At 31.1% G+C, this 25,347-nt stretch overlaps 1 protein-coding gene across 1 annotated transcript in view; it reads left to right on the forward strand.

Moving 5' to 3' along the window:
* LOC115886992 (chondroitin sulfate N-acetylgalactosaminyltransferase 2) overlaps window positions 1-25,347 on the forward strand; it is a 737,150-nt gene that overhangs the window by 612,164 nt on the left and 99,639 nt on the right. The window contains exon 6 of the mRNA XM_030906321.1: window positions 17,478-17,675. Coding sequence (XP_030762181.1) covers window positions 17,478-17,675 — 198 coding nt within the window. The remainder of the gene's footprint in view (window positions 1-17,477; window positions 17,676-25,347) is intronic.

The following is a 25,347-nucleotide window of genomic DNA, read 5'->3' on the forward strand; positions in this document are numbered from 1 at the left end:
GTTAATATCAATCAATAGTGTTTTTAATGGCAGAATAGATTGTTACCATAGCAGGAATATTATTTTTTTTTAAATATATACTATATTGCCAAATTATTGTTTTTATTTGTTTATAATGTTTTACTGTACAGGGTGAGTCAACAATAGAGTAAAGTCCATTATCTCATTTCTTTCGAGGTTTACAAAAAAAATGTTGACTACAAAAGTTATAGGGAAGATTAAGATACACATTTTAAAATTATTATAGAGTATACAGGGTGCTTCAAAAAATGTGGCGGATATAACTTCGTTTTTTTAAAGGCAACACCCTATTTTTTATTTCATTTTTAGATTCTGCGTAAAATTTTATAACTTTTTTTATATATAGCGTTATATACCTAAAATTAATAGCTTTTGTAATATTTAAATTTGTTTATACAAATGTTAAATTGCAGTTCGGTAAAAAATTGTCAGTGGTACCATTGTTTCTGAAGTTGGAATACCAAAGTTTGCTATGAGAGTTCTATAGAGATTAAAAAGAAGATATATGTTAAGATATTTTAGTTAAATGCTACAGGGTGTTCAAAATATATTTATAAATTTCAACTACTTAAAATTTAAAAATCTAAAAATTTTTAAATGATTTTGAAATTGATTTTTTCTGATAGTTTTTGCAAAGCTCTTCAACTTTTATTAAGTATATATACCTATTTTTAATAATTTGCGATGTATTCCAATTTTTTCTATTTTTACCCATATCTTTAATACAATTACGCTATAACATCATAGCTACCATGACAAAAAATAATAATTATTATCAAAATTTCATATACATGTTACGCAATAAGTTAAGAACAAAAGGTGAATGTTTAATTTGTTGTAATAGGTATAAATGGTAGAGGTAGAGGTAATAGTCTTGATAATAGATTTTCTTGAAAATGGATTAGTCAATGTGACTGATATACAGGAACAAGCCAAAATAAACATATTTTTTGGTTCAGTACTATATATTATATAGTACTTTGGTAAGTACTATAAGAATAGATGTAGATTATCTAGAAAACATTTTCATATTATATTATATTATAATAGTCAGTCGTCGTCAACAATTAGGTAATCTAGTTAGTATTACCCTAATCTGTGGCTATTCGGCACGACGGAAAATCCAAATGTCATCTTTCATAATGTAGAAATACACCAATAAATTCACGACTATGATTTTAGTTTATTTGAGTAAAGTCAGTTAATTTTGACTAATAATAAAAATTTTAACTAATTATTAAACTACTTGTTAAAAATAAGTAATAAATATGTTTGTTTTGTCACGGCAACTATGATGTTATAGCGTAATTGTATTAAAAATTAGGGTAAAAATAGAAAAAATTGGAATAAATCGCAAACTATTAAAAATAGGTATATGACATAATTAATAAAAGTTGAAGAGCTTTGCAAAATCTATCAGAAAAAATGAAAATATATAGGGTATACCCGGGTATACCATTTAAAAAATTTGAGATTTTTTAATTTTAAGTAGTTGAAATTCATAAATATATTTTGAACACCCTGTAGCATTTAACTAAAATATCTTAACATATATCTTCTTTTTAATCTCTATAGAACTCTCATACCAAATTTTGGTATTCCAACTTCAGAAACAATGGTACAACTGAAAATTTTTTACCACACTGCAATTTAACATTTGTATAAACAAATTTAAATATTACAAAAACTATTAATTTTAGATATATAACACTATTTATAAAAAAGATATAGAATTTTACGCAGAACCTAAAAATAAAATAAAAAATAGGGTGTTGCATTTAAAAAAAATATATGTTATATCCGCCACACATTTTTGAAGGACCCTGTATACTGTATAATAATTTTAAAATGTGTATCTTAACCTTCCCTATAACTTTTGTAGTTAACATTTTTTTGTAAACCTCGAAACAAATGAAATAATTGACTTTACTCTATCGTTGACTCACCCTGTACACAAAAAAATTGAAAAGCCTAACACAAACCGTATCTAAGTAACAGATCCCAAATAAAAACACTTTCCTTTTGTTCTTCATCGACATCGACAATACCCACCAAACATGCTAATGGGGTTTGGTTTCATAATAATAGCAAAGGGCAAATTCGTCTGTGTGTCTTCTTTTTTAGCGGATTGTTAACTGTCCGTATTTTTATCCTATGTTCACATTGTTCACTTTCTAAATCAAGTTTGGGCTCTTCAGAACTCGTATCCTGCTTATTTAGAAGACGCTTTTTTGTTCTAAATCTATGAAAACCACTGATATGTTGATTATTTTATAAAATTGTAGCTATTAAGTTTCAAAAGTTACCAAGAAGGCCCAGTTGCCGGGTTCCCAACAATGCCCAAACTCGGTTCAGGTGGAGTTCAGACTTAAACCAAGTTCAAAATTTTAATACGTTGTTTAATGACTTCTTAGCGCTGATATTAGAATAAAAACTTGGCTTTTAATCATCTTATAATCTTATACTGCCAGAAAAATATACCTCAATAAAATTTCCGAGCGAAATTTTATTAGGGTATCTATACTAATATATAAAATCTTTAAGTGACTGACATACTGATTAATCACGCGATCCTGCTCAAACCACTCAACGTAAGAAGCTCAATTTTGGCATACTGGTTAATTCTAGGGTGTAGAGGTTCGATAAGAAGGGATTTTTCGAAATTCCAGTTCCAAGAGGGTGAAACCAGCCCTCAAATATTCCAATATTTTTTATTTAAAGAACGGTCAAGTTTCCGAAAAAACGCTTAAACACGTATATTTTGTTTTGTTTTTTTACATATTTTAAGATTTTTTAAAAATGTATACAGGGTGTTTCGAAAAATCTGGTCATTGATTAATCACGATCCTGCTTAAAGCGCTTGACGTAGAAAGCTGGTTTGTGGAAAACAGATTGACTTTAGGGTGTAGAGGTTCTATAAGAAGGAATTTTACGAAACTCGAATTCTAAGGGAGTGAAACTATCCTTCAAATATTAAAATATTTTTTTATTTAAAAACCGGTGATTTTTTCGGAAAAACTCTTAAACACGTATATTTTATTTTGTTGTTTTACATATTTTAAGATTTTTTTATAAATTTATACAGGGTATTTCATAAAATATGACCATTAAATAATCACGGTTCTGCTTAAACTTCTTGACGTTTAAAGCTGATTTTTGGTAAACGGATTGACTGTGGGGTGTAGAGGTTCGATAAGGAGGGTTTTCTCGAATCTCAAATTCCAAGAGGGTAAACACGCCTCTCAAATATTACAATATTTGTTATTTAAAAAACGGTTTGGCTTTCGGGAAAACGCTTGGACAAGCATAATTTATTTGTTTTTTTTACATATTTTGATTTTTTTTTTTAAATCATACAGGGTGTTCCAAAAAGTTGGGTAATTTCTTAACCACGATTCTGCTTAAACTGCTTGATGTAAAAAGCTTATTTTTGGCAAACAAATTTTTCGAAAGTCAAATTCCAACGAGATGAAACTACCCCTCAAATATTACCAAATTATATAATAATATCGCCATATTGTTTTTTCTCATGCTGACATAAATGTGAGAAAATGTTATCCAGTTTGTATGTTAATGGAAATTCTTGCTTTGCTTTATCATCACCATCACAAATGATTAATTCGACGCGAACGAAGTCGCTGGTACACGCTAGTATTGTATATGGGAAGTTCACATTAACTCGAGTATAAGATGTGTTTGTACAACCGGGCCAAAGTGATGCTTTTGTATATTATTTCAATCTTAAAGTTTCATTCTCCCATGCTTTTTTAATTCTATTTTTATTTTTATTTTCTCCTTGCTCTGGTTTTATCAGTGAAGAAATTCCAATATCTCACCTTGCACACTCCGTTACAAAATACGTCTGCTAAACTATCTAATGTTGGATTTTTTAAGGAAATAGGATATAAACGCTACATATCATGATCAAATCTTTATTAGGTTATTAATATGTTCATTTTCGTAAATAGGTGAGCAAAATGTTTATATAGCTTGGTAGCTATACAGGGTGTCCCAAAAATAAGTGCAAATATTTTAACTGATAGTATAGTTCAACCCCAGAAACACGCCTATGAGGTTTTATTCGCAAAAACAAAAATTGAAAATTCGAAATTTTTTGGAAATTTTTTTAGTTTTTAGTTAAAAAACATAATTTCTTGATAGTATGGCAACATAGGTATTAGATTAAATTTACATGAAATAAAATCCAGAAAAGATTCAGTGGATCTCAAAATTTTAGCAAAAAATATTTTTTTTTGAAAAACGACAAAGAGAAAATATGTTTCTTTTATCGAGATCTATCGCCCCTTAAAATATTTGCACTTGTTTCTGGGACACCCTGTATAATACATTTTGCCGGATTAGCTAATTGTTTTTCCAAATAAAGTAAGAAATAAAATGAAAGAAAGATTAAATTATTATTATTTATTATTATATTTAATTAAATATCTGTTTTGTATTGTTTGATGGTAGAGTAATCTGCACCATCACTTGTCTATATTCTTCAATAATACGCACCTCGTCTAAGCCACCACCTAACATAATATAAGCATTGGCGTAACAACAGGGGTGCCCGGCCTCCACCCCCCTCGTTACTTCTGGGCACCCCCCAGAGAAATCCTGAATTATGACTCTTGGCTACGTATTAATTTTTATTTGCTTGTGATGCAGTAAAACTGACGTTTTCTAGTTTTGTCTAGTTAACATTATTTTGTTGTGTTCAAAAAATATGTTAGTTTTTATTTTTTTTGAAAATTTTTAGGTATTTAAGTAATCTACGGGAACACGGTTTGATAATCAAGTCGATGAAATTTATTGATAGAGAAATTCATGTAAACGTTTTATTCAAAAAACGTGTTTATTTAAATTATTTTTCATTTAAAAAAAAACAATAGCCCCCTCCTGTGCTAAACCCCAGGTACCACCCCCCCCCAGGCCCAACCCAGGATAAATTTCTAGTTACGCTAATCAATATAAGAAAGTTGACTATCTGACTCGTGAATCAGGAATGTCGCTCGCAAATTGGCTTCACAAGACATGTTGAACGGTCTTCTCTTCGAGTTTATATTATCTCCTACATTGTATCATAAGTCACATAGCTTATGTTTTGAAGGTATCCATTAATCCCATGCAGCACCGATAAATATGTTAATTTTTTTATAAGGTTAAAAGTGTTACTTAGTAATATTTTGATAATTTTGCTCGATATTTTCCTGCTATACAGGGTCCGCATTACTTTTTTCCTGCTATACGGGGGCATGGGCGCCAAATTTTTATTAGCTTAGGGCGTTAATATGATATTCGCTGTTTTATATTTCATATGGCATTTTCCATTTTAAAATACTTTCCATGAAAAATGAAGTATGCTTGAAATTGAAGCCTATGGACTTTACAAAAAACTTACTTATAAGCTAACTAATGTAGAGTATGAATGTTGGTGTCTCTTTCAGAGAAATATGTTTGTGGTTATCAATTCAAAATTTGTTAAGAAAATGTCCATTTTGAATAATAAATTTAAAAAATTAAAAAGCTCTAAAAACAAACATTTTTTCCAAAGAGATATAAACATAGTAGAGAATCTTTCTTCGCAGACTTTTAATAAACAAGAGCTCAGTTTATTAAACAAAGGTTTAAAGTTTGCATTGCCCAACTCTGGTAGCGCTTTGGAGGAAATCGTCGTTGGTGTTGAAACTGCTATTCAGCACTTGCCCGAGGCTTCTAAAGTATTTGCAAGAGAGGCTTGTAGAAATCAGTTATCAAAAAATATCGTTTCAAGTAAATCATTAAAATCTAACAAGGAGCACAATATTGTCAAGAGTTTGCGTAACAAAGATTGTTTCTACCTAAAAGCTGATAAGGGAAATAAGGTTGTTATATTAGATAAAAAAGACTATTACGATAAGGTTAACAACTTAATCGATAATGGCCCCTACATAAATTTGAAAAAGAATCCTTTGTCTAAGATGGTAGCAGACGTTAAAAAAACTCTAAAAGAATGTAACACCCTTATTGATCTTTCTTTAAAGAGGAAATTGCAAGTATCCAATCCCTCATTACCAAAATTGTATGCTTTGCCAAAAATTCATAAACCGGCAAGTCTAAGCGCCCAATTGTTTCGGCTGTAGGTTCTCCGACTTATAATTTGGCAAAATGGTTATCAAGTGAGTTTGAAAATTTACCTGATCATGAACCTTCTTTCTCAGTTAGAAATAATATTGAATTCATTAACAAAATTAAAGATATAACATTGCATGAAGGTGAAATTTTGGTCTCCTTTGATGTATCTTCGTTGTTCCCAAGTGCTCCAATTCCACATACTTTAGGCTATTTGAAGGAATTACTGAACGCAAATGGTCTCGACAACAAAACTGTGATTGAATATATTGAGCTTACATCGTTATGTATGAAACAAAACTGTTTTCAATTTAATAACAACTTTTTTGAACAGCGGGAAGGTACAGCAATGGGTAATCCATTGTCTCCATTTTTGGCTAATTTATTCATGAGCAGGTTTGAAGTGGAAGCTAAGAATCAGTTTAAGTATTTTCCAAGAGTATGGGTTAGGTATGTGGATGATATTTTTGTTGTTTTTGACACACATTGAGACACCATAGATAATTTTATTTCTAAGTTAAATAATCGTTTTCCTTCCATTAAATTTACGCATGAAATTGAGAACAACGACAGATTACCATTTCTAGATGTATTAGTTATTAGAAATACTAATAATTGCGTGGAATTTGATATCTATAGGAAAAATACCACACGCTGATATATTCCTAATGAATCACATCATAGTGTTGAACATAAAATGGCTAGTTTAAATTTCTTAGTTCATAGATTACTTAGTTTCCCACTTTCCAACGAAAGATATGAAATAGAAAGAGATTACATTAGGAATGTAGCTGAGTGTAATGGATATTCTCCTTCACTAGTTGATAAATTAATTAGAAAACGTAGGTATAGCTTAATGATTTCTGAAAATTCGACTTTTCAAGTGGAGAAAGATACGTCTAAATATTTTTCGATACCGTTTGATAGAGAGTTATCCCGTGGTCTAAAAGGAATTTTTAAGATGTCTATTATAAACTTGTGTATAGTGCTAATAATAAATTACAACAATTATTAGGTAATCCAAAGGATAAAACACCTCCACTGGAAAGGTCGGGTATTTATGAAATTTCTTGTAAAGATTGTAATCAGAAATATGTTGGACAAACTAGAAGATCAATATTAACTAGATTTAAAGAACATTTAGCTCAGATAAGATATGGTAGAGCGGATAAATCTTGCGTTGCCGAACATATTGTTGATAAAGAACATTGTATAAATCTTAATAATTTAAAATTAATTAAACAAGTCTCAAATTACAGGCAATTAGATGCATATGAAAGCATCAGAATTAATAAATGTAAGGATAGTATGAACAGAGACAACGGTCCGATTCCTTCAAGTTCTTTGTTCCTACTACTCTAGTGGCGAAAATCTAACTGTTACGCTCAGTGGGCTCTGACTAGGTTGGCCAGATTTTGCCACGCCCACTCGGTGCCTACTGAGCGAGTATATAAACGCTCAACTTGTAGATTGTACTTTAGTTTATAACCATTTGCTGATGATGCTAACACGGTTAGCGAAACGCGCGTCGAGTGTAAAAGTAAAAATGTTTTGGTGTATTGTGGTGATTTAGTGTTTTATTTTGCTGTGTAACACCAAAGGTTCCAACCCTCAACTGTAATAATGAAAAATGCATATAATATACAGGGTATACCATATAAAAAAATAATTCCGATCCACTCACACTCTTTTGAACCACCATATACATAGATGTTAAAATATTTTACTGAAATACATCCTCCTACATACCTTGGGTATGCATTTAAACAAAATTTTCAAGTTTTTTATTCTAGGAGCTACAGTGGCCCGACATACTATTGCCGGACCCTGTATACTTGACTACGATATATTTGCGTAGCAAATCCACGTTGAAGTGCTACTTTATTATATTTTTTTATCTTTAAGGTGCTATACTTCATCGCATTTATGTTTAATCTTTAAGGTGTTCAGCTTCAGGAGCGTTATATACCAAAAAAATTAGAAAGTGACATTTTAGATACGCCACTGTACTAAAATAACAAAAGTAAATTTCCCTTTTCTCACAGACAAGGGCGATCCGGCAAAAGACAAATATTAAAATTAATTATAATTAATTAGCGGTCTTCCTCGGAGAACGGCTCCGGTAATTAAGCTAGTACTCTTTTGTTTTAATTAAATCAGAAAATTTAAAGCATTTCTATCGCGTCGCCTCTAACTCCCGCAGGATATAAACGATATTTACCAATACCACTATAAAGGCAAGGCTACAAATATTAACATTCGTAGTGGCCTCAAGGCATATCTCTTTAAATTAGATATTTATGATTTGAGATCCTTGGCCATGATTTATCTTTCCCCTACACTTTTTAATAAATATGTAGACTAAGTTATAAGAGAATGGAAAAAATAGCACCAAAAAGTTAGGCCGACAATAGACCGACAATATTTTCTGAATATACTACTGTTTGCAGACGACCAAGTGATGAATGAGAGAGACCTTATGGAATGAGAATACCTTACAAAGGCAGGTTCAACTCCTAAACAAGATAATATCAAAATATGGTTTCTAAGAACTGTTAATATCCGAAAAAATCGTCTCTAACCATGTTAGAAATGAGTAAACGTGTTGTTCTGTGTTTCCAAGAATGATAATAAAATCTATATTAAAAACAATGATCTAAATATTATTTTGTTTCAAGAATATCTTTTCAAAAGGATAGTTCTTTCAATCCAAAATCATTAGGCAAGATTCTACAAATTAACTGTCAGTATTTATTGGTAATTCTTTAAACGTATCTTCTTCCTGTGCCTTGTGTTTAGCCGCACGTTGGCGATTGTCTGTACTCTTCATACAATGTGTAGAGTGCCGTTTTCGGCTCTTCGAAATACGGTGGCTGCGTCGCTGATGTTACACCATTCCCGTATGTTTCTTAGTTAGGAATGTTGTTTTCTTCCTGGGCTTCGCCGTCCCTCTATTTTTCCTTGTAGAATCAGCTTAGGAATGTAATATTTGTCTCCTCTAAGGATATGGCCGAGGTATGAAACTTTAACGTTCATAACCTGCAGTCTTAAATCTTCTTCGTTGGTGGTATGTGCGGTCCATGGTACACGTTAGAGTCTCTGGAGAAAAAAAATTCCAAATATGTATATAATTAAATATACAGTGTGTTTCAAAAAATATGCGCCAATTCTCGTGGGGAGATTCCTCACGTAAAAATAATATTTTATTTTTCATGTGAACGTAGGTCCGATTCTGCTTTGTTTCGTAGCTACAGGGTGTTAAAATCATAATATTTTTTCGATTTATTATAATTTTCTTCCAAGTACTGTTAGCGTTTCGAATGAAATTTTGAGGGTGAATGTTGCTATAAATGCGACATATTTATCGTATAAGTATCGACATATTCACCAGGGACTTGCATATCGGTTATCACTTGAATATTTTCTAAAAAAAGCATGTACGCCACTTATTTTTTCCTCTTGTTAGTGAAATAGTGTTAGCAGTTTAATGCCGATAAAAAGTTGTCTCTTGATATTTTGTCGACTTCAGCCTCGTTGATGAGATAAACACAATTTTACTAATTGGTCTTGATCCAAGTCTAATATCAACCTTTAAAAAAATATATCATTAACTTGCGAAAGTTTTAAATAAATACTCATTGATTCCTTATCAAAAAATATGAAAAAAGTTCCTATAAACTTGGGTATGGAAATTAAATTAGGTAAAATAATATATAATTTATCAATTTTATTTTTATTTTAATTTTATTAATTTTTTAATCTAACTTTTAATTGGCATTAATTGGCCCACACAATTTTTATATCAAAAGACAAAAAGTCAGTGGCGTACATAAAAAAATTATAATAAATCGGAAGATTATTAAGACTTAACGCCCTGTTGATATGAAAAATAAATGTTATTTTTACGTGAGGAATCTCCTCACGACAGATGGCACATATTTTTTGAAACACCCTGTATTACAATCTAGTTTTTATATTTACCCAGTTACTAAATATCTAGTAGTAATGATCTTACACTTAAAACCTGACGCTCCAAGTTTTAAGGTGGTATTGTATTTACTCATCTGATTCTTCATCTTCTTCTCGGAGAAAACCTTGTTTGCCTTTTTATACATTGTCGGCATCGAGAGACGAGCGACATCTAGATGGACTACGCCAAACAAAGACGAAACCGGTAAATTAATTTAAAAGTCTCCCGCAGGCGTTTAAGGGGATATTTCTGCGTCGGCAATGGAGGAAATGCTCTGCGGAAAAGTTTGGTCTTGCCGGAAAAGTTCGAAGAAAAGACAGTGAATAGACGCTAATTTGATAGAGAGGAGACGGCATCGAGGTCTGCGAATTATCTTTTATACTATGATCCTGTTTGTCTGAAGTTGGTTTGTTCGTGTAGATTGTGTTTCGTATAACACGTACAGTAAACAAGTATGGAATGCGCAAAATCTTGTACATAGACTCAGTGGTGGCGCATTATACAGGGTGGTCAAAATTAGTCTGTTTTAACAGAGAAAACCTAGTTCCTGACTACAAAGAGCAAACCAACATAGATGTCATGGGCTCGATTTATGAGACACGTTTAATGGCATAAACCTTCTGTTGATATATTTGTTACTGTAAATGTACGAAATGCGGTAAAACTTAGGATAAGCGCGCTAAACCTAGGATTTACCAAAAGCAAGTGGTAACAGCTTGAAAACTTCTTTATTTTGCTTCCATTTCGGACTATTACCGGACCCAAAAAGTAAAACTTAAGGATTTACCACACCGCATTGGTAAAAGTACGAATAAGCAAGTGGTAGTAAAAACCAACCAACCCCACCAAATAACCAGGCTAATCAATGCATTAACACCCTCCAAATAACCAGGCTAACCTAATTAGTTAATGCTTTTGGTAAATCCTAGGTTTAGCGCGATTATTCTAGGTTTTACCGCATTTTGAACATTTACAGTAACAAATATAAGACTGATACGTTACAAAAATCAATATCGTGAAACGATAATCGTTAAAATTTCAATGCCTAAGTAAAGAAAAACAGAGATGTCTTTGTAAACTGAGATATGGAATTTTTTCGAATTTTTTACCATTTTGAAATTTTCCCATAACTTTTTTATTTCGCGGAAATTCTGTAAAAACGATCTTAAGGAACTTTTTTAAGCACTATCCACTGGCTAGTCAGTTTTTTCCTATATATTTGCTCCTTTTTGTCAAAATGACCGAATTAATATGCACCTTTCAGATTTTTGAATACATTCATGGCTTACTAGATATTTAAAAAAAGAAAATTTCGGCTATTGTAAAAATTGGCCCTAATTCCATTATAATCTATTTTAGACAAAAAGTTTTCAGATAAAAAATTTAGATAATAACATCTTTAATGAGGTTGTGTTCTCCGTTTTTAACATTGAAAATGTTTCTGTAATCCTATATAAGGGAGCCCAAATCGAATTAAAATGCTACATTTGCCACACCATGACGTCATATATACAAGGGTATAGGAAATCTCGGCGCAGCGGCGGCAGTCGGCCAGCGCGCGCAAAAACCATTACATAGCTAATTTTTATTGATATATCTTTATTAGTTTAAAAACAAAAAATATGGGGTTTGCTTTGATACCTTGTCAAGACATAAGCGAAACTTTTAAATTGTTTCTTTTTTTCATTTAGGCCTTCGTTTTTCGTTAAATGAAAGTTATATTAAAAAAAATCTATTTTTAAACCAAATTTTCGCATGATTGAAATGATTATTCATGTTTAAAGTTTTTTGGTCATAAGCGCTAATGGAAATGTTTTTGTAAATAATTATAAAAAATTACTCCCTACGAAGACTTTATTCTGTACTGGATCAAAAAATAAGTATTTGTTTTCTCTATACGGTGGTATTAATATATCGATTTTTGATGATAGTGCCTTTTTACCCTGTTTAATTTTGTACTACTTTCGGAATAAGGGTCCCCATATCATGTACTGTGATGTACTGTACTTCCATCCCTGAAAAATTCAGCTTGTGACACCGAAGTGAGAGGTAACGTCAAAATAAGCTTTAATCTACCTACATCATCATAGGTAGGTGTAGGTACTCTAGGTAAATTCTACCTAGACAGTAGCTGAACTAGCTGACAGTAGTAATTAATTTGTTATCCGATAAGTAGTTGTCATTATATAAGTTTAATCGTCTTATACCTCCTATAACGGTAGGTTTTGGATTTTTCCTGATTGGTTTGTTAAACAAAAATATACTGGGCATATAAATGTCTGTTACAGGTTAATTCGTTAAAGAAATATGTTACACACATATTATTTTAATAATAATAGTATAATAGTAATGGCTATATTATGTTATAACACATTATTGAATTAACAATTGAAAACAGTATTGAATGTACTTATTTTAACCAATGCATTGTTTTGTTTTTTTAATCTCACAAATAAGAAATATTTTATAGTTTTTATTATAAAAAACAGTGATTATACAATTTATTTACACCCCTTACACTGTTTTCTGTAAGGGGTGTAACCAGGAGTATATTTCGTAACCTTTTACGATATAAGAGGGCACAAAGTGTTTTATTACTTAATGCTTAAAATTTAATAATATATTTGTACATAAAATAAAATAGACTAGAAAGTCAATTAATTAATATTGACGTAATTACTAAATAAGTACAAGATTTTTTTTCTAATTATTTTAGTGTATTTTTAGTCACCGAATTATAAAGGAGAGATATCCAACCATTGCATTATTTTACTCACAAATAAATGTTTTATGGTTTTTATTATAAAACAACGATTAATTTATTATACACCCCTTAACCCAAACACTCCAAGGAGGATATTTCGTGACCCCGTATTTAAAGTGGACAAGGTTTATTAGTCAATGTTTTAATTACCCAGCGTCTTTAATAAAAATCTAATGTAATTTTTCATAGAAATGATCTGACATGAAAAGCAAATTTTATCAAAAAACTTTTTGATTATCTACAAGGAGTAAACCGCTGACAAATGTCTGTATACTAATGCCAAAGTAATGCCAAAAATACAAATTAAATACCAAAATTTCTCATATAATGCCCCACTAATGCCAAGCTGATTCCAATATAATACCACTAATACCACGAATAATATGTAACACATTTGTTTCACGAATTAACCTGTAACAATACTGGTAGGTACGTGCACAGATTTTTTCCTAGGTAACTTAAAAGTCGTTAAAAAGTCTAATTATATTTAAAGAAGATATAATTCCAACAAATTACATTATAAGGCCAATAATGCACAAGTAATACCATTAAAATTTTAGCGTTTTTAACTTGTGTAACATATTTCTTTAACGAATTAACCTGTAACAATAGTGGTAGGTACGCGCACAGATTTTTTCGCTAGGTAACTTATTAAGTCGTTAAACAGGCCTATAAAAGCTATAACAACATAGGTAACTAATATTTATAATTTAATTCGAGTTTTAATCTCAAATAATAAATGTTTTTACTGGTGTATTTCTGAAGTGTTCATTATTAAAAGTAGATATTCTTCAAGTTATGCGAAGTAATAAGTAATGTTTCCGGTGAGACCGCGTATATGTCACCGGATTCTGGTTAGTATAAAGACTTTTTCTATAGAAAGAGTTTTTTCTATATTTTCCTTTCAAAATAAGACTAATTTCTTCTTATTCTTTTAAATATTACAGTGTTTCTTTTTCCTAAAATGTTATACTTAATTTTCGCTTAAAATTAAAAAATCACAAATGGAGGAAAATATACGTTATTGAATAAAGTTTATACAAATCACTTTACCATAACAAAAAAGTAAAAACATGTCATGGCGGAAGATATTCAGGTGGCATTTCACACATTTATCTATTAAAATCGAGATTAAAATAATAAACTTGCGTAACATGTTATACACGAGATAGAAAGTTTCAGAATCGATTAATACGCAATACGCTACGCAGTCAACTTATTCCTATGCGCGGATGAGCGTCTTCAAGACTCTTCCTTCGGCCAGGGTCACGACGCCGCCGAAGAGGAATCGGCCTACGTTTGGCTAAACAGGCTGGACACGGTGGAGTACGATATTGGCGAGTCTGAATATTTATAAAAATTTGCAAAGTAAAATATGTTGGAAAAATAATTAATCCATACATATATAAAAGCTCAAAGGGTTTTTTTGTTGCATCCATCCCGCCGAAACCGCTTTACCAATCTTGATGATTCTTTTTTTAAATGAAAGGTATATATGTGTAGATTTGTTATGAAGTATTTTTATAGTGCTTAATGGCTATTTCTTTGTGTAAAACGACTAAATACTAAAACATACCTGAAAAACACCTACACACAATACCTCCAGAAATAAATTATTTGTCATTGTCAGTGGTGTGTCAGTTAGATTATATATTACGTTTTTAGATATTTTAGAGTGAGTTCATGCCGCCAGCTTTAGATACATAAATATTAGCACAAAGGTTCGTTTAAACGACATTAGTGAATTAGCTACACAAAGCGATTTTAGGAAATTCATCCTCTTAGAGAGTAAAATTATCTCGGAACAGTTTGTTGTATGAAAATTCCTTACTATTTGGTCTAGAAGAATGAAATCCTACAAAAAGAATTAGAAGAAATTTTTGAAATTCATCAACCAAATGGGTAAAGTTAGTAAAAATTTATATAAAACTTGGTGACCTCTGGATTATACACATAAAAATTGGTACAAAGGTAAAGCGAATTTATGAATTTTATACCCTTAGGGAGTAGAATAGGGAATGAAAGTTTGCTGTACGAAAATGCAATACTATAACATTATAAACCAGACAGTATAAAATTTTATACAAGGGTTTATTTAGTGACATCATAACGAAATATATCTTCCTCAATTATCCTTCAAAGAATAAAAAATAACCTATAAAGAGAGTATTAGTGCTCTTAATAAATAAAAAAAAGATGAAAAATAAAAAACATCTATAAGCTCACTAGCTCTCTATAAAGAAGTAAAAAATCATTTAAATCAATGCATAAACCATTCGAGGTGTAACGCGAACGTAGACGCGAGAAAAAGCTAGTAATTTATTAAATTATTTTGTTTAACTCATTAATTTTCATTGAAAAGGAATTTTTGTAATTCGCCACTATATTAGTTAAAAACTAAGAAACTCAAATCAAATTTAAGTTTTGCGATTTTGACTTATACTTTTTACAAAATCTGAACACATTTTAAAAGAAAAAAAGTTTTTCATAATATTTGTGTAGATTGACTACAAGTTGTATAACATAAATTTCTACGACCTGTCTACCTAGTGGTCTGCAGCATCGCCTTGTGGTGCAAACGTGGGCCTGTTAATCTGTGACGTGACGCACAACAGCCAAGAAAAACAGAAGCGTGGCTAAGAATTTAGTAATTTAAAAAAAGTCTTTTAGATACAGTAGTAGGTATTAAAAAGTTTTGTGTTTAAATGGGGTTTGCCTTTAACAGGTAAAGTTATATCGTAAAGTGTAACTTTCCGTAAGAATTCTTTATCTGTCATTGATCATGATCTGTCATCATGTTAACCTGATGTTTTGTATGTTATTTTGTTTTTTTCGAGGTTTTTTTGCTTGCTTGTTTTACGGATAGGTGCGATCGCATAATTATTATTGATAATGTTATATTTAATGTTAACATTACTACTTTTTCAGTGAATCTTTAAATCTGTTGTTTTTTGTTACGTTCGTTATTTAAACATATGTATGTAATACACTCATATTAACACTAATCATATTTTTACGTTTTTATTCATCATTTTCAATGCCCCCCCCCCCGGTTACATCTTTGTAAAGGACTGTGAATTTTTTTTTTAAAGCCTGTTATTTTTGACATATCATGTCTGGATGACATATCATGTCTTGTGTCAATGTGACACAAACATGTTTTTTTTAAATGGAAACTATAGAAAAAAACATTTTTAAAACTTTTTAGCGCTGTAAGCTTTAATGTTTTCTTTTCGAAAAATTACAAGTTAGTGAGCCAGGTCTTATCATTTTTAAACAAGTTCACTTATTTAGCCATGGTAACAAGTGCGATCATCATCCTTTCCCTAAGAAGTGTCGAACTGCCACATCCAAACTTTGTAAATTAAAATAAATTAGAATTATAAATATGAATTTTCCAAATGAAGAAAAGCGTGTAGGATTATTGGTTCAACTTTTCTTGGCCATACATTTTCGAGGATACGTTGAATGGTGAACGTTACATACGCTTTTTAGGGAACGGTTTTCAAGACATGTTAGAAAATTTAAATTTAGAGACTGGCGCGTCAATAGTGTGGTGCCAACGTGACTTTCATTATGACACTCCCCCCCCTCATAATGAAAGAAATGTTAAAAATAATGTATATCATAATTATTAACCTCAAAGATAGGAAGAGGCGGACCAATTGCACGGGTCTCCTCCATCACCTAACCTATCCATTTTAGATTTTTTTATGCGGTATGGTTAACAAGAAGGTTTGTTGTTTGTTCGTAGTTGTTTGTAAAAAGAACTTATGAAGTTTAATAAAGTCGCCCCATCGCGTCGTTCTGTGAGAAGAGCTTGTAATTCAGTTTTAAATAGATTCATTTATGTACTCAAAACAATTTTTTGAACATCTTCTAAAATAATTTAAAGTGTATGTAGTGATATTATTTTTTTAAGTTTTAGTTTGTGGGTAATGTAAATTGTAAAGAACCGTTTAATAAAATATTCTGTTTTTTTTTATAAGTTACCAATCATAACAAAATAAGAGTACCAAGAACTCGTAATTTTTCGAGAAAAAAAAGACATATTATAGCTTATATCGCTGAAAAGCTTAAACTATCGTTTCTATTAAAAAAACATATGTTTGTGTCATATGTTAAAAATAACAATCTTTAGAAAAAAAAACGGAGAACACAATCTCATTAAGGATGTGATTATCTACAAGATTTTGTCTAAAATAGATTATAATGGAATTAGGGATAATTTCTAAAATAACCGAAATTTGTTTTTTTAAATATCTAATAAGCCATGACCTTTTTCAAAAATCTAAAAGGCGCATATTTATAACCCCACAAAACTGCAATTCTTACCCCATTTTTTAATCGACTCTCTATCTACAGAAGTTTCCGAGATACCCATAGAAATCATCGTAGAACATGTATAACAACAAAAAATAACTTACTTAATTTTTAATACAACAAGTATTTTGGAATTTTTGGACAGAATTAGAAAAAAGTTTGTAAATTATAAAGACATATATTTCAGTTCATATTTTTATGTTTAATTACATTTTTAACATCAAAAGGAATTGCTGATTAAGTTGCTGATTCTTTTTTCAAGTCTATTAATTATTATATTCGTTTCAGGTATTCAAGCCGTTCTATCCAACAAAGAGCTTTCTTCTAAATTACCGCAGCAGGAATCGTCCGCAGGAGTTCTTTCGGACAACAGCGCATCCTTACAGCAGCTGCTACAACAAAGGGAGGAGGAAAGTAGGGTTGAAATAGAAAGGCTCACAGCGGAGATCAAAGCGTTAAAATTGCAGCTGCTACAATACACTAACAGTAAGATTTAATTTTATACGTTCTTTAAAATATTGTGTATCCATTACTGTACTGCAGATTGACTCAAACATGATGCCTTTATACCACGGAAATAGAAATTAAAAGCATAAATTTTATCGAAAACTTGGAATGGGGGTGGAAACGGTATTTTTATATATCAGCACTTCAGAATATTTTAAAAATAGCGAATGTTACGTTCATTATTCATAAAGTAGTCATATTTTTTATAAACGAAACATAATATATACAATTGTCCGAATTGTAATCGCGAAACTTCGGTAACATATTCGGCTGATAAAAAAGTAAGTACAAAAGTTCGAGTAAATTTATACCGTGTGATGCATCGCCGACCTGGACATAGGAAATCCCATGTAAATTTTAAATATTATGAATAAGTTTTTCCCATTTTATTTTATCGAAAAATGTATTTGAAACTTTTTAAAGAACTCCTTAAAATGAACCAAATTGTTCATTTTGAATGGTTTATACGAATTTGAGTTATGAGAGATACAAAAACACTAAATTAGGCGAAAATTAAAAATAATACGGTCCTGATCAAACAAACATAATAATCACAAGTTATGTCACAATATGTCAAATCTATTATGATTTTCTTTTACAGAGATCTGTCAAAATATTCTCAGTTGGAAAGATATGTTCTTGAATATTTAATTCATTTTTATTCCTATTCAATATTAATTCAGTTTTTATATCGACTCTATTTAATAACTGTTCGTCTTGGAATTTTTCTCTTCCATTTATAGTCTTCAATAACTAGTTTGGCATATTTGGAAAATGTACAGAAAACAAATCCTTTACCCTATGTAGACATTTTTCTTCATAATACCACTAAACTATTTTTTTCTTTAGTTGTATTATTCATATTTACATTTATTATTTAGCAAGTCCATTTCAATTCCATTTCAATTTTGAATTAAAATAAATACAAATAAAAATTGAAATGGAAGTTTGCCGGTCACAATGTCAGACAGAAGGATGATCGATGAGCAAATGCATCGTAAACTGGAGGCCCTGGAAGAATAGAAGAAGTAGAGGAAGACCTCAGATGAGATGGGCGGACGATTTGCGGAAACATGCAGGCACAAGAGGGATGAGCACGGCGACAGAGAGGGAACAGTGGAAGAGATTGGGGGAGGCCTATATCCAACAACTATGAAGAACGAGTTCGTATAAATCATTCAAAATGAACAATTTCGTTCATTTCAAGGATTTCTTTACATAATACACAGATTACAGAGTTCCCAATACATTTTTCTGTAGAATAAAATGGGGAAAACTTATTCATAGTTTTTAAAATTTACATGTGATTTCCTATGTCCAGGTCGGCAAATGCAACTGTCCTGCAATGTCCTACAATTCTTTTGTTTTGGTAATATAAATTTAATATTTCTGTTTATTCTAAATAATTGTGTTTAAATGTTTTTTTCGATTCCGATTCAAATCAAATTCACGGAACTGACAGTGAACTTTTATAAAAACTTAAGCATCGGGCGTCTTCTATTAGGAGATCTTATGATTCCTATACTCCCTTAAGGTTTTTTGTGCGCTGCAACAGAGTTTGGTACAAGAACCATAAATTCAATAAATATCGGCTCAGACTTTGTAAAAATATTTGGCGGTTTCAATTCATTGACTTTCGTACATGCTCATAATGATAAAGTTACAGTTAAGTTTATTTAAAAACATTCATTTTTCATCAAAGCTATTTTGTCTAAAACCGCTACAAAGATAAAATTTCTAGAACATTTATTATAAAACAGTTTTTGTTTCATTATGGGGTTGAAAACATTTTCAGATTTATTATTTCAGTCAAAAATAACGATCTAGTGAACATGTTTAACTCTTGTCATCGATTACATATAGGTATTATTTCGAGTCCAAATATTTTGAGAACGCTTGCTCGTAGCGATTTTTGCCAAAATACCTTGATTACGTAAAAATTACGGAACATTTTTTTCCTCGGTTGTGTAGTATGCAATTACGTACGACATTATATTATACTTCAAAACAGTTCAAAAACATGCAGATGGTGTCTACTACAACTAGGAGTCATATTATCATCGAAATCAAATTAGGCAAAGAAAATAAAGTCTTCCTATTCTGGGTGCCGGCCCATCAAGGTATGGAAGGTCATAAAAAATTAAACAATGTTGCTGGAAAAGGAGTGAACACTTCACTAACTAGACCAGAACCGTTCTACTTCCCAAGTGGAAACAAACTTCAAACGGAACTCAAAAACATGGAAGGCTCTATACGTAACCAGAAATGGAAATCCTCTAACGGTCTAAGACACTAGGAGAAATTTCTCAGAACTTACAGCCGAGAAAATCAAATATTTTCCTTGATTTAAGTAAGAACTATCTTCGGATTGTCTCCGGATTTTTAAGAGGAATTTTGTCTCGTCAATGAACACCTCAGTAGATTGAAGCTAAGAATCATCGCTAAACACTCCGAGACGACAACCATTCATGCCATAAACTTTGACACCACTTATATCGGACATGGAGAACTAACCTCTGTAAAACCGTCTCAGATACTGATTTTTGTCAAAGCCTTGAGACTGATTATAACTGAAGAAAGGGAGACACAATAGATCTGTAGGGTTGCGGTAATTAACCCACCTCCCATATACATTCTATATTCTACATCCTCGAAATCGAATTTATCATGTCAATAAACACCCAAGCACCGAAAAATAGAAATTACAAGTACAAATTTTATCGAAAAATCGGAATGGGATTGGAAAAGGTATAGGTATTTTTATACAGAATGGGCACATTAGTGAGAGGAAGTCCAATAGAGGAAGAATATGAAAAAAGAAAGAATAGAGAAGAAGATATGAAATTTGTTTAATACGGATGTTGGATGGTTTATAAAGGAGCGTTTCGTAAAATTATTTTGTTGATTACAGAGTGTCACAAAAAAAGTTATGATAAAATTTTAAGTTTTTTTTAATTTGCACCCCTATTTTTCTATAGATAATTGGATTCAGCATAAAATTCTGCATCTAGTAGACTATTTTTATTTGAAGCAATATACCGTGTCGCCATTATATTTCTCATACTTACTAAAACTTTGGTTAAAAACACTATATCGGAAAAGTGGTTAAAAACTGGAGTGAGTTTAATTTTTTTAATACTTATAGTTATGCCTTTCTAAATACCAAGGATAACAGAATAAACCTGCGAAGAAAAATTTACGTTATCTAATACAGGGTAATTTTTATGGTTAGGTTAGCCCACATCGCAACATTTAAATTGCTATATCTCAATTTTTTTAAAATACAACATTTTGTATATTATTTTTCTTTAAGATGCAGAATTCAAAATTGGACATTTTTTTGTATTTAAAGTGTTTCTAAATTTTTAACGGTTTCGCAGATATTCGCGGTATTTTATTACATATGCCTATTAGACAGTAATGTTTTTATCAAAACCTTGAACTTGGAAAAATTTAATATACTTAATGTAAAAGAAGTCTCACAAAGCTTACTTCTTATAGCAATAGCTGTAACGAGGCAATATATAGCAGCTCCAAAACAGTAATGCCTCAAAACTTATGACAATTAATTCAAAAAAATACCCAAGCGGGTATGTTATTAATATCATTTTCCAGTATACCGCGAATCGACAATAAAAGTATGTTAAAACAATTTTCAACGGAAGTGACCATAAATCCTTAATGGGCTATAACCTCGCGAAATAACGACCAACCCTATTGCCTCAAAATACGCCATTTCGCCAGAAACCAATCCATAAAAGCATCCGACAATTTTAAAATATGACGTGTCGATCCGTTCGCTTATTGCCTCCCGTACATCGTGATAAATGGCTCGTAGAGGGCGCATCGAGAGAGAAACCGTCCTGTGGAGGAATCTAAAGTTCCTTCCCCTTCTTTCATGTATGCTCTCTAGCCATATTTCCCGAGTAACTTGGCGCCTTATTGATATATCCGCCCGTGAAATATGCCTCTCGCCAAACAAGCTACATGCAACATAACAAGACCATAAACAGTGGAATGATTTGTTGTTTTCGAAATCAGTGTCGTAGAGATTGTATTACGTGTATATTTTCATCCAAATGGAGAATTTTTATGTTTTTATCATTGGCCCTGTTGCATAACAACCCAAGTTCGTTCAACAAATTTGAAGAGGTAATATTTTGGCCAACTGGGTAACAATCAGTTTAAATGAAATAAAGGAACCTACGTTGTGTTAAAAATATTTTTATTGTGATTACCTCGGATGCGCTCGACAGGGGCAATATTTTGGAAAAATTGACGAGGATAAGTTATGTAAATCAAACGCTAAATTTGTAAATAGCCCTACTTATTTTATTAAATGAGATGAAAGGAGTGCCGTACACTGCCTGGAATTCACAAGTAAAAGAGCACGGCAGGAAAACCTTGATCACAATTCCAAAGAATCCTATTATGCTGTTCTGAACTTTAATAAAAAAGTAATAATAACTAAGTAAACATTGTCCTCATACCAAGGTTTGAAGATTAACACACTTAAAACATTCATAACTGAAGAGGTTTTGTTAGTTAGCAGGTTCTAAAACAGTACAGAAAAGTAGTCTAAAAGCTATTACTTAACATCTATTCTCGCTGTTCGTCGTCTGATCTCCTTCTGAGGCGATTCATCCCAGACGCCCCTTTGGAAGATTTTCGAAAGACTGATGACAGAGAGTGAGAGAAACACTTCCAACATCCTAATTATATATTTAGTTGTGACGTTTATGATACTTAGATACATATACACAGACACACAGTCTCCCATAACTCTTGTTGAGTTGTTGAGATACAAAACTGAAGTACAGTTTTAAAAAGTGGGAAGAACAAAGTGGATTTAAGCCAGGAATGCCCTGTTTGCATATTTTGCATAAAACGACATAAGACAGTTTACCAGTAAAGAAATTATGGGACAGCCTTCGGAAAATAAAATTCGACTATATGAATCTTATATCAATGCAAACCAAATTACAAAGAAAATAGAAAGTGTATTAAGTCCAGACAAAGACATAAGAAATTCCCATCATCTCCCAAAATCCTCGCAAAATAGAAGAATGTGACTGCCTAATAATGAAAAACCTAATATGAAATAATATGAAAAATAAATACTAATATTAATATACACACTAATATGCCTAATATGAAAACGACTGAAATTGCTGATTCATGTCTGCTGGTTGATGCGCACAACAGTTATTCTGTTCGTCGTCTGATCTCTCTCTCCCGGGTTTGTATATAATAATTTAAAAATCAATAATTTTATTTATGTATACAGAGTGTCAAACGAATATATATATATATATATATATATATATATATATATATATATATATATATATATATATATATATATATATATATATATATATATATATATATATATATATATATATATATATATATATATATATATATATATATATATATATATATATATATATATATATATGTGTTTATGTTTAAATAGGCGGTTCATATCTGCCCTTTTAGTTTTACAATATAGTACCCTTCTATTCTTAGCTGTTGCTCTGTAGCAATATATTCCATGACTTTTGTTGAGTGCCCAAAGTTGCCCAATTTATTGGCTGATGTTTTTTGAAAGATTGGACATTACCCTTCATGTATTTGTTACCATCTTGCGCAACTTTGCGCAACTTTAAAAAAAAATTAAATGTAAGTATGTCCCTGGTACATTGAGTAATAGATACTATAGGTCTTTATGATTTATGTAGATGAAGTTCGTGGGATTTGAGGGAACAGTTATATAACTTGTAGTATTATTGGTTACATAATGGTTCTCAATAACTCCTTTAATTATATAGTGTATATCTTGCGTACCTTTAAAACACCTAATACCAGAAATTATATAAAATAGATGTGAACACCTTTATAAAAACTTTCTATGAAACCTTTAGTAACAAGAACCTGTCGTGTTATAAGGAAAGTGATAAACAACATTTCAAGGTTACTATTAGTGATAAGTAACCAACGCTACACTTATATAAATCATAACACTGTAAGATACCAATGAGGAATAAAGGAACTTAAAATGATACTAGGGACAGTACCTATGAACAACGTAAAATATATAATAGACTTTGGTTTTGCGAATTTGCTGTCTACTTTGCATAAATTCATCTCAATAGTTGATAATAAGACTGTAATAAGAGCTTAAAATGTGGTTTATTTATTAACTGACGATACTCTTATACACTATTATGAATGTTTTTTTATTTATTTTATAGGTATATGTATTATGTATAGGTATATTTCATTTTAGATATACTTTAAATAAATTAATTAAATTCAGCTATTTTAAATGTCATATATTTTATATGTTTCATGGAAAATACCCTTTCATACAGGGGATATGGGCGTCACTGGGTTTAATAGGAAATACGAAGCGTCGGCGAAACAGAGATAGTGCGTACACATTATACCGCTTTATAATATAATGTGAGATTATCGGATATAATGCTCTCCAGACCAAGCATTCGCATAATAGAAATCCGGAACATCTGTTATTATAACGGATCTATGTGTATAGTGTTATACCAGCACAAGAAGAGGAATGTTTGTATCAATTTAATAGGTGCTTGTCTGAATTTTGAATCAAAGTTAAATGGAAAATAATTATTATACAATATTAGAATACTTATTGCAACTGGTCTTCTTAATTCAACTGGATTGGAACGTCTAAGAACTTTTATTATGTCATTCTTAATAAGTTTTGATATTAAAATATTTGTATTAGCTGTTTACTATATTTGTATTACGTTTTACTTACCTGCCTGTATTATCATCTAACTTGATTAATCACATCTGCTACAGGTGACTTCAAAATCATTGCTGTAACTTCTACTTGATTTATTTACGTTAATATTGTAATTTAATTTCTTGAGTTCTCATGTAAACAACTTTAATACTATGAATTAAATAATTCATAGTTAATAAATAAATATAAATATATAAATAATAAATATAATAAATATTAATAATAAATAATGTGTGCACTTTTGTAAACCAAAGCGCAACAAGCAAAACTATCATGCATATTGAAATTCAGTGTTAAGTATTATCTGGATCTTGAAAATTTGTTTGTCAGAAATAACGGTTCTATTTTGATAACCGGTATAATTTATCAAATTCAATAGCCGTGACACTTTTTATACAGATCCCATATACTTACTACTACTACTACTACTGCCATTACTCGCTGACGAGTATTTGACACGCATCAAAAGATGGTTACGCGAGGCGTTTCCTGTCATGAGCTTTTCTGTGACTGAAAAGCCCGATACGTGATGTTATCTCTTCCGTACTCCGGATATTCAAAAATCTCATTACTTTGTTGCTTCTTTACTTTTTGGTTGTCGTTATTAACTGAATTTACAATTCTCCTCCATTGCGTTCTCCTCCATACTTATCCCCTTTAAGTTGTCATGAACAACATCCTTGTATCTTTTGAGTTGTCCGGTTTCCTCTTATCCTCTACAAGTTCACCGTAAAGAAGAGATTTAGGTAGGCGGTTTTCTTGCATCCTGCTACGTGGCCAGCCCATCTTAAGCGAGATTTAGTAATCATGACTTCAGCGCTCTCGCAGCCTGCTTTTTTAAGGACTGATACGTTTGAGACTTGG

Source organism: Sitophilus oryzae, unplaced genomic scaffold, assembly GCF_002938485.1.
Source record: "Sitophilus oryzae breed Bouriz unplaced genomic scaffold, Soryzae_2.0 scaffold_550_pilon_pilon, whole genome shotgun sequence".
Lineage (NCBI taxonomy): Eukaryota > Metazoa > Arthropoda > Insecta > Coleoptera > Curculionidae > Sitophilus > Sitophilus oryzae.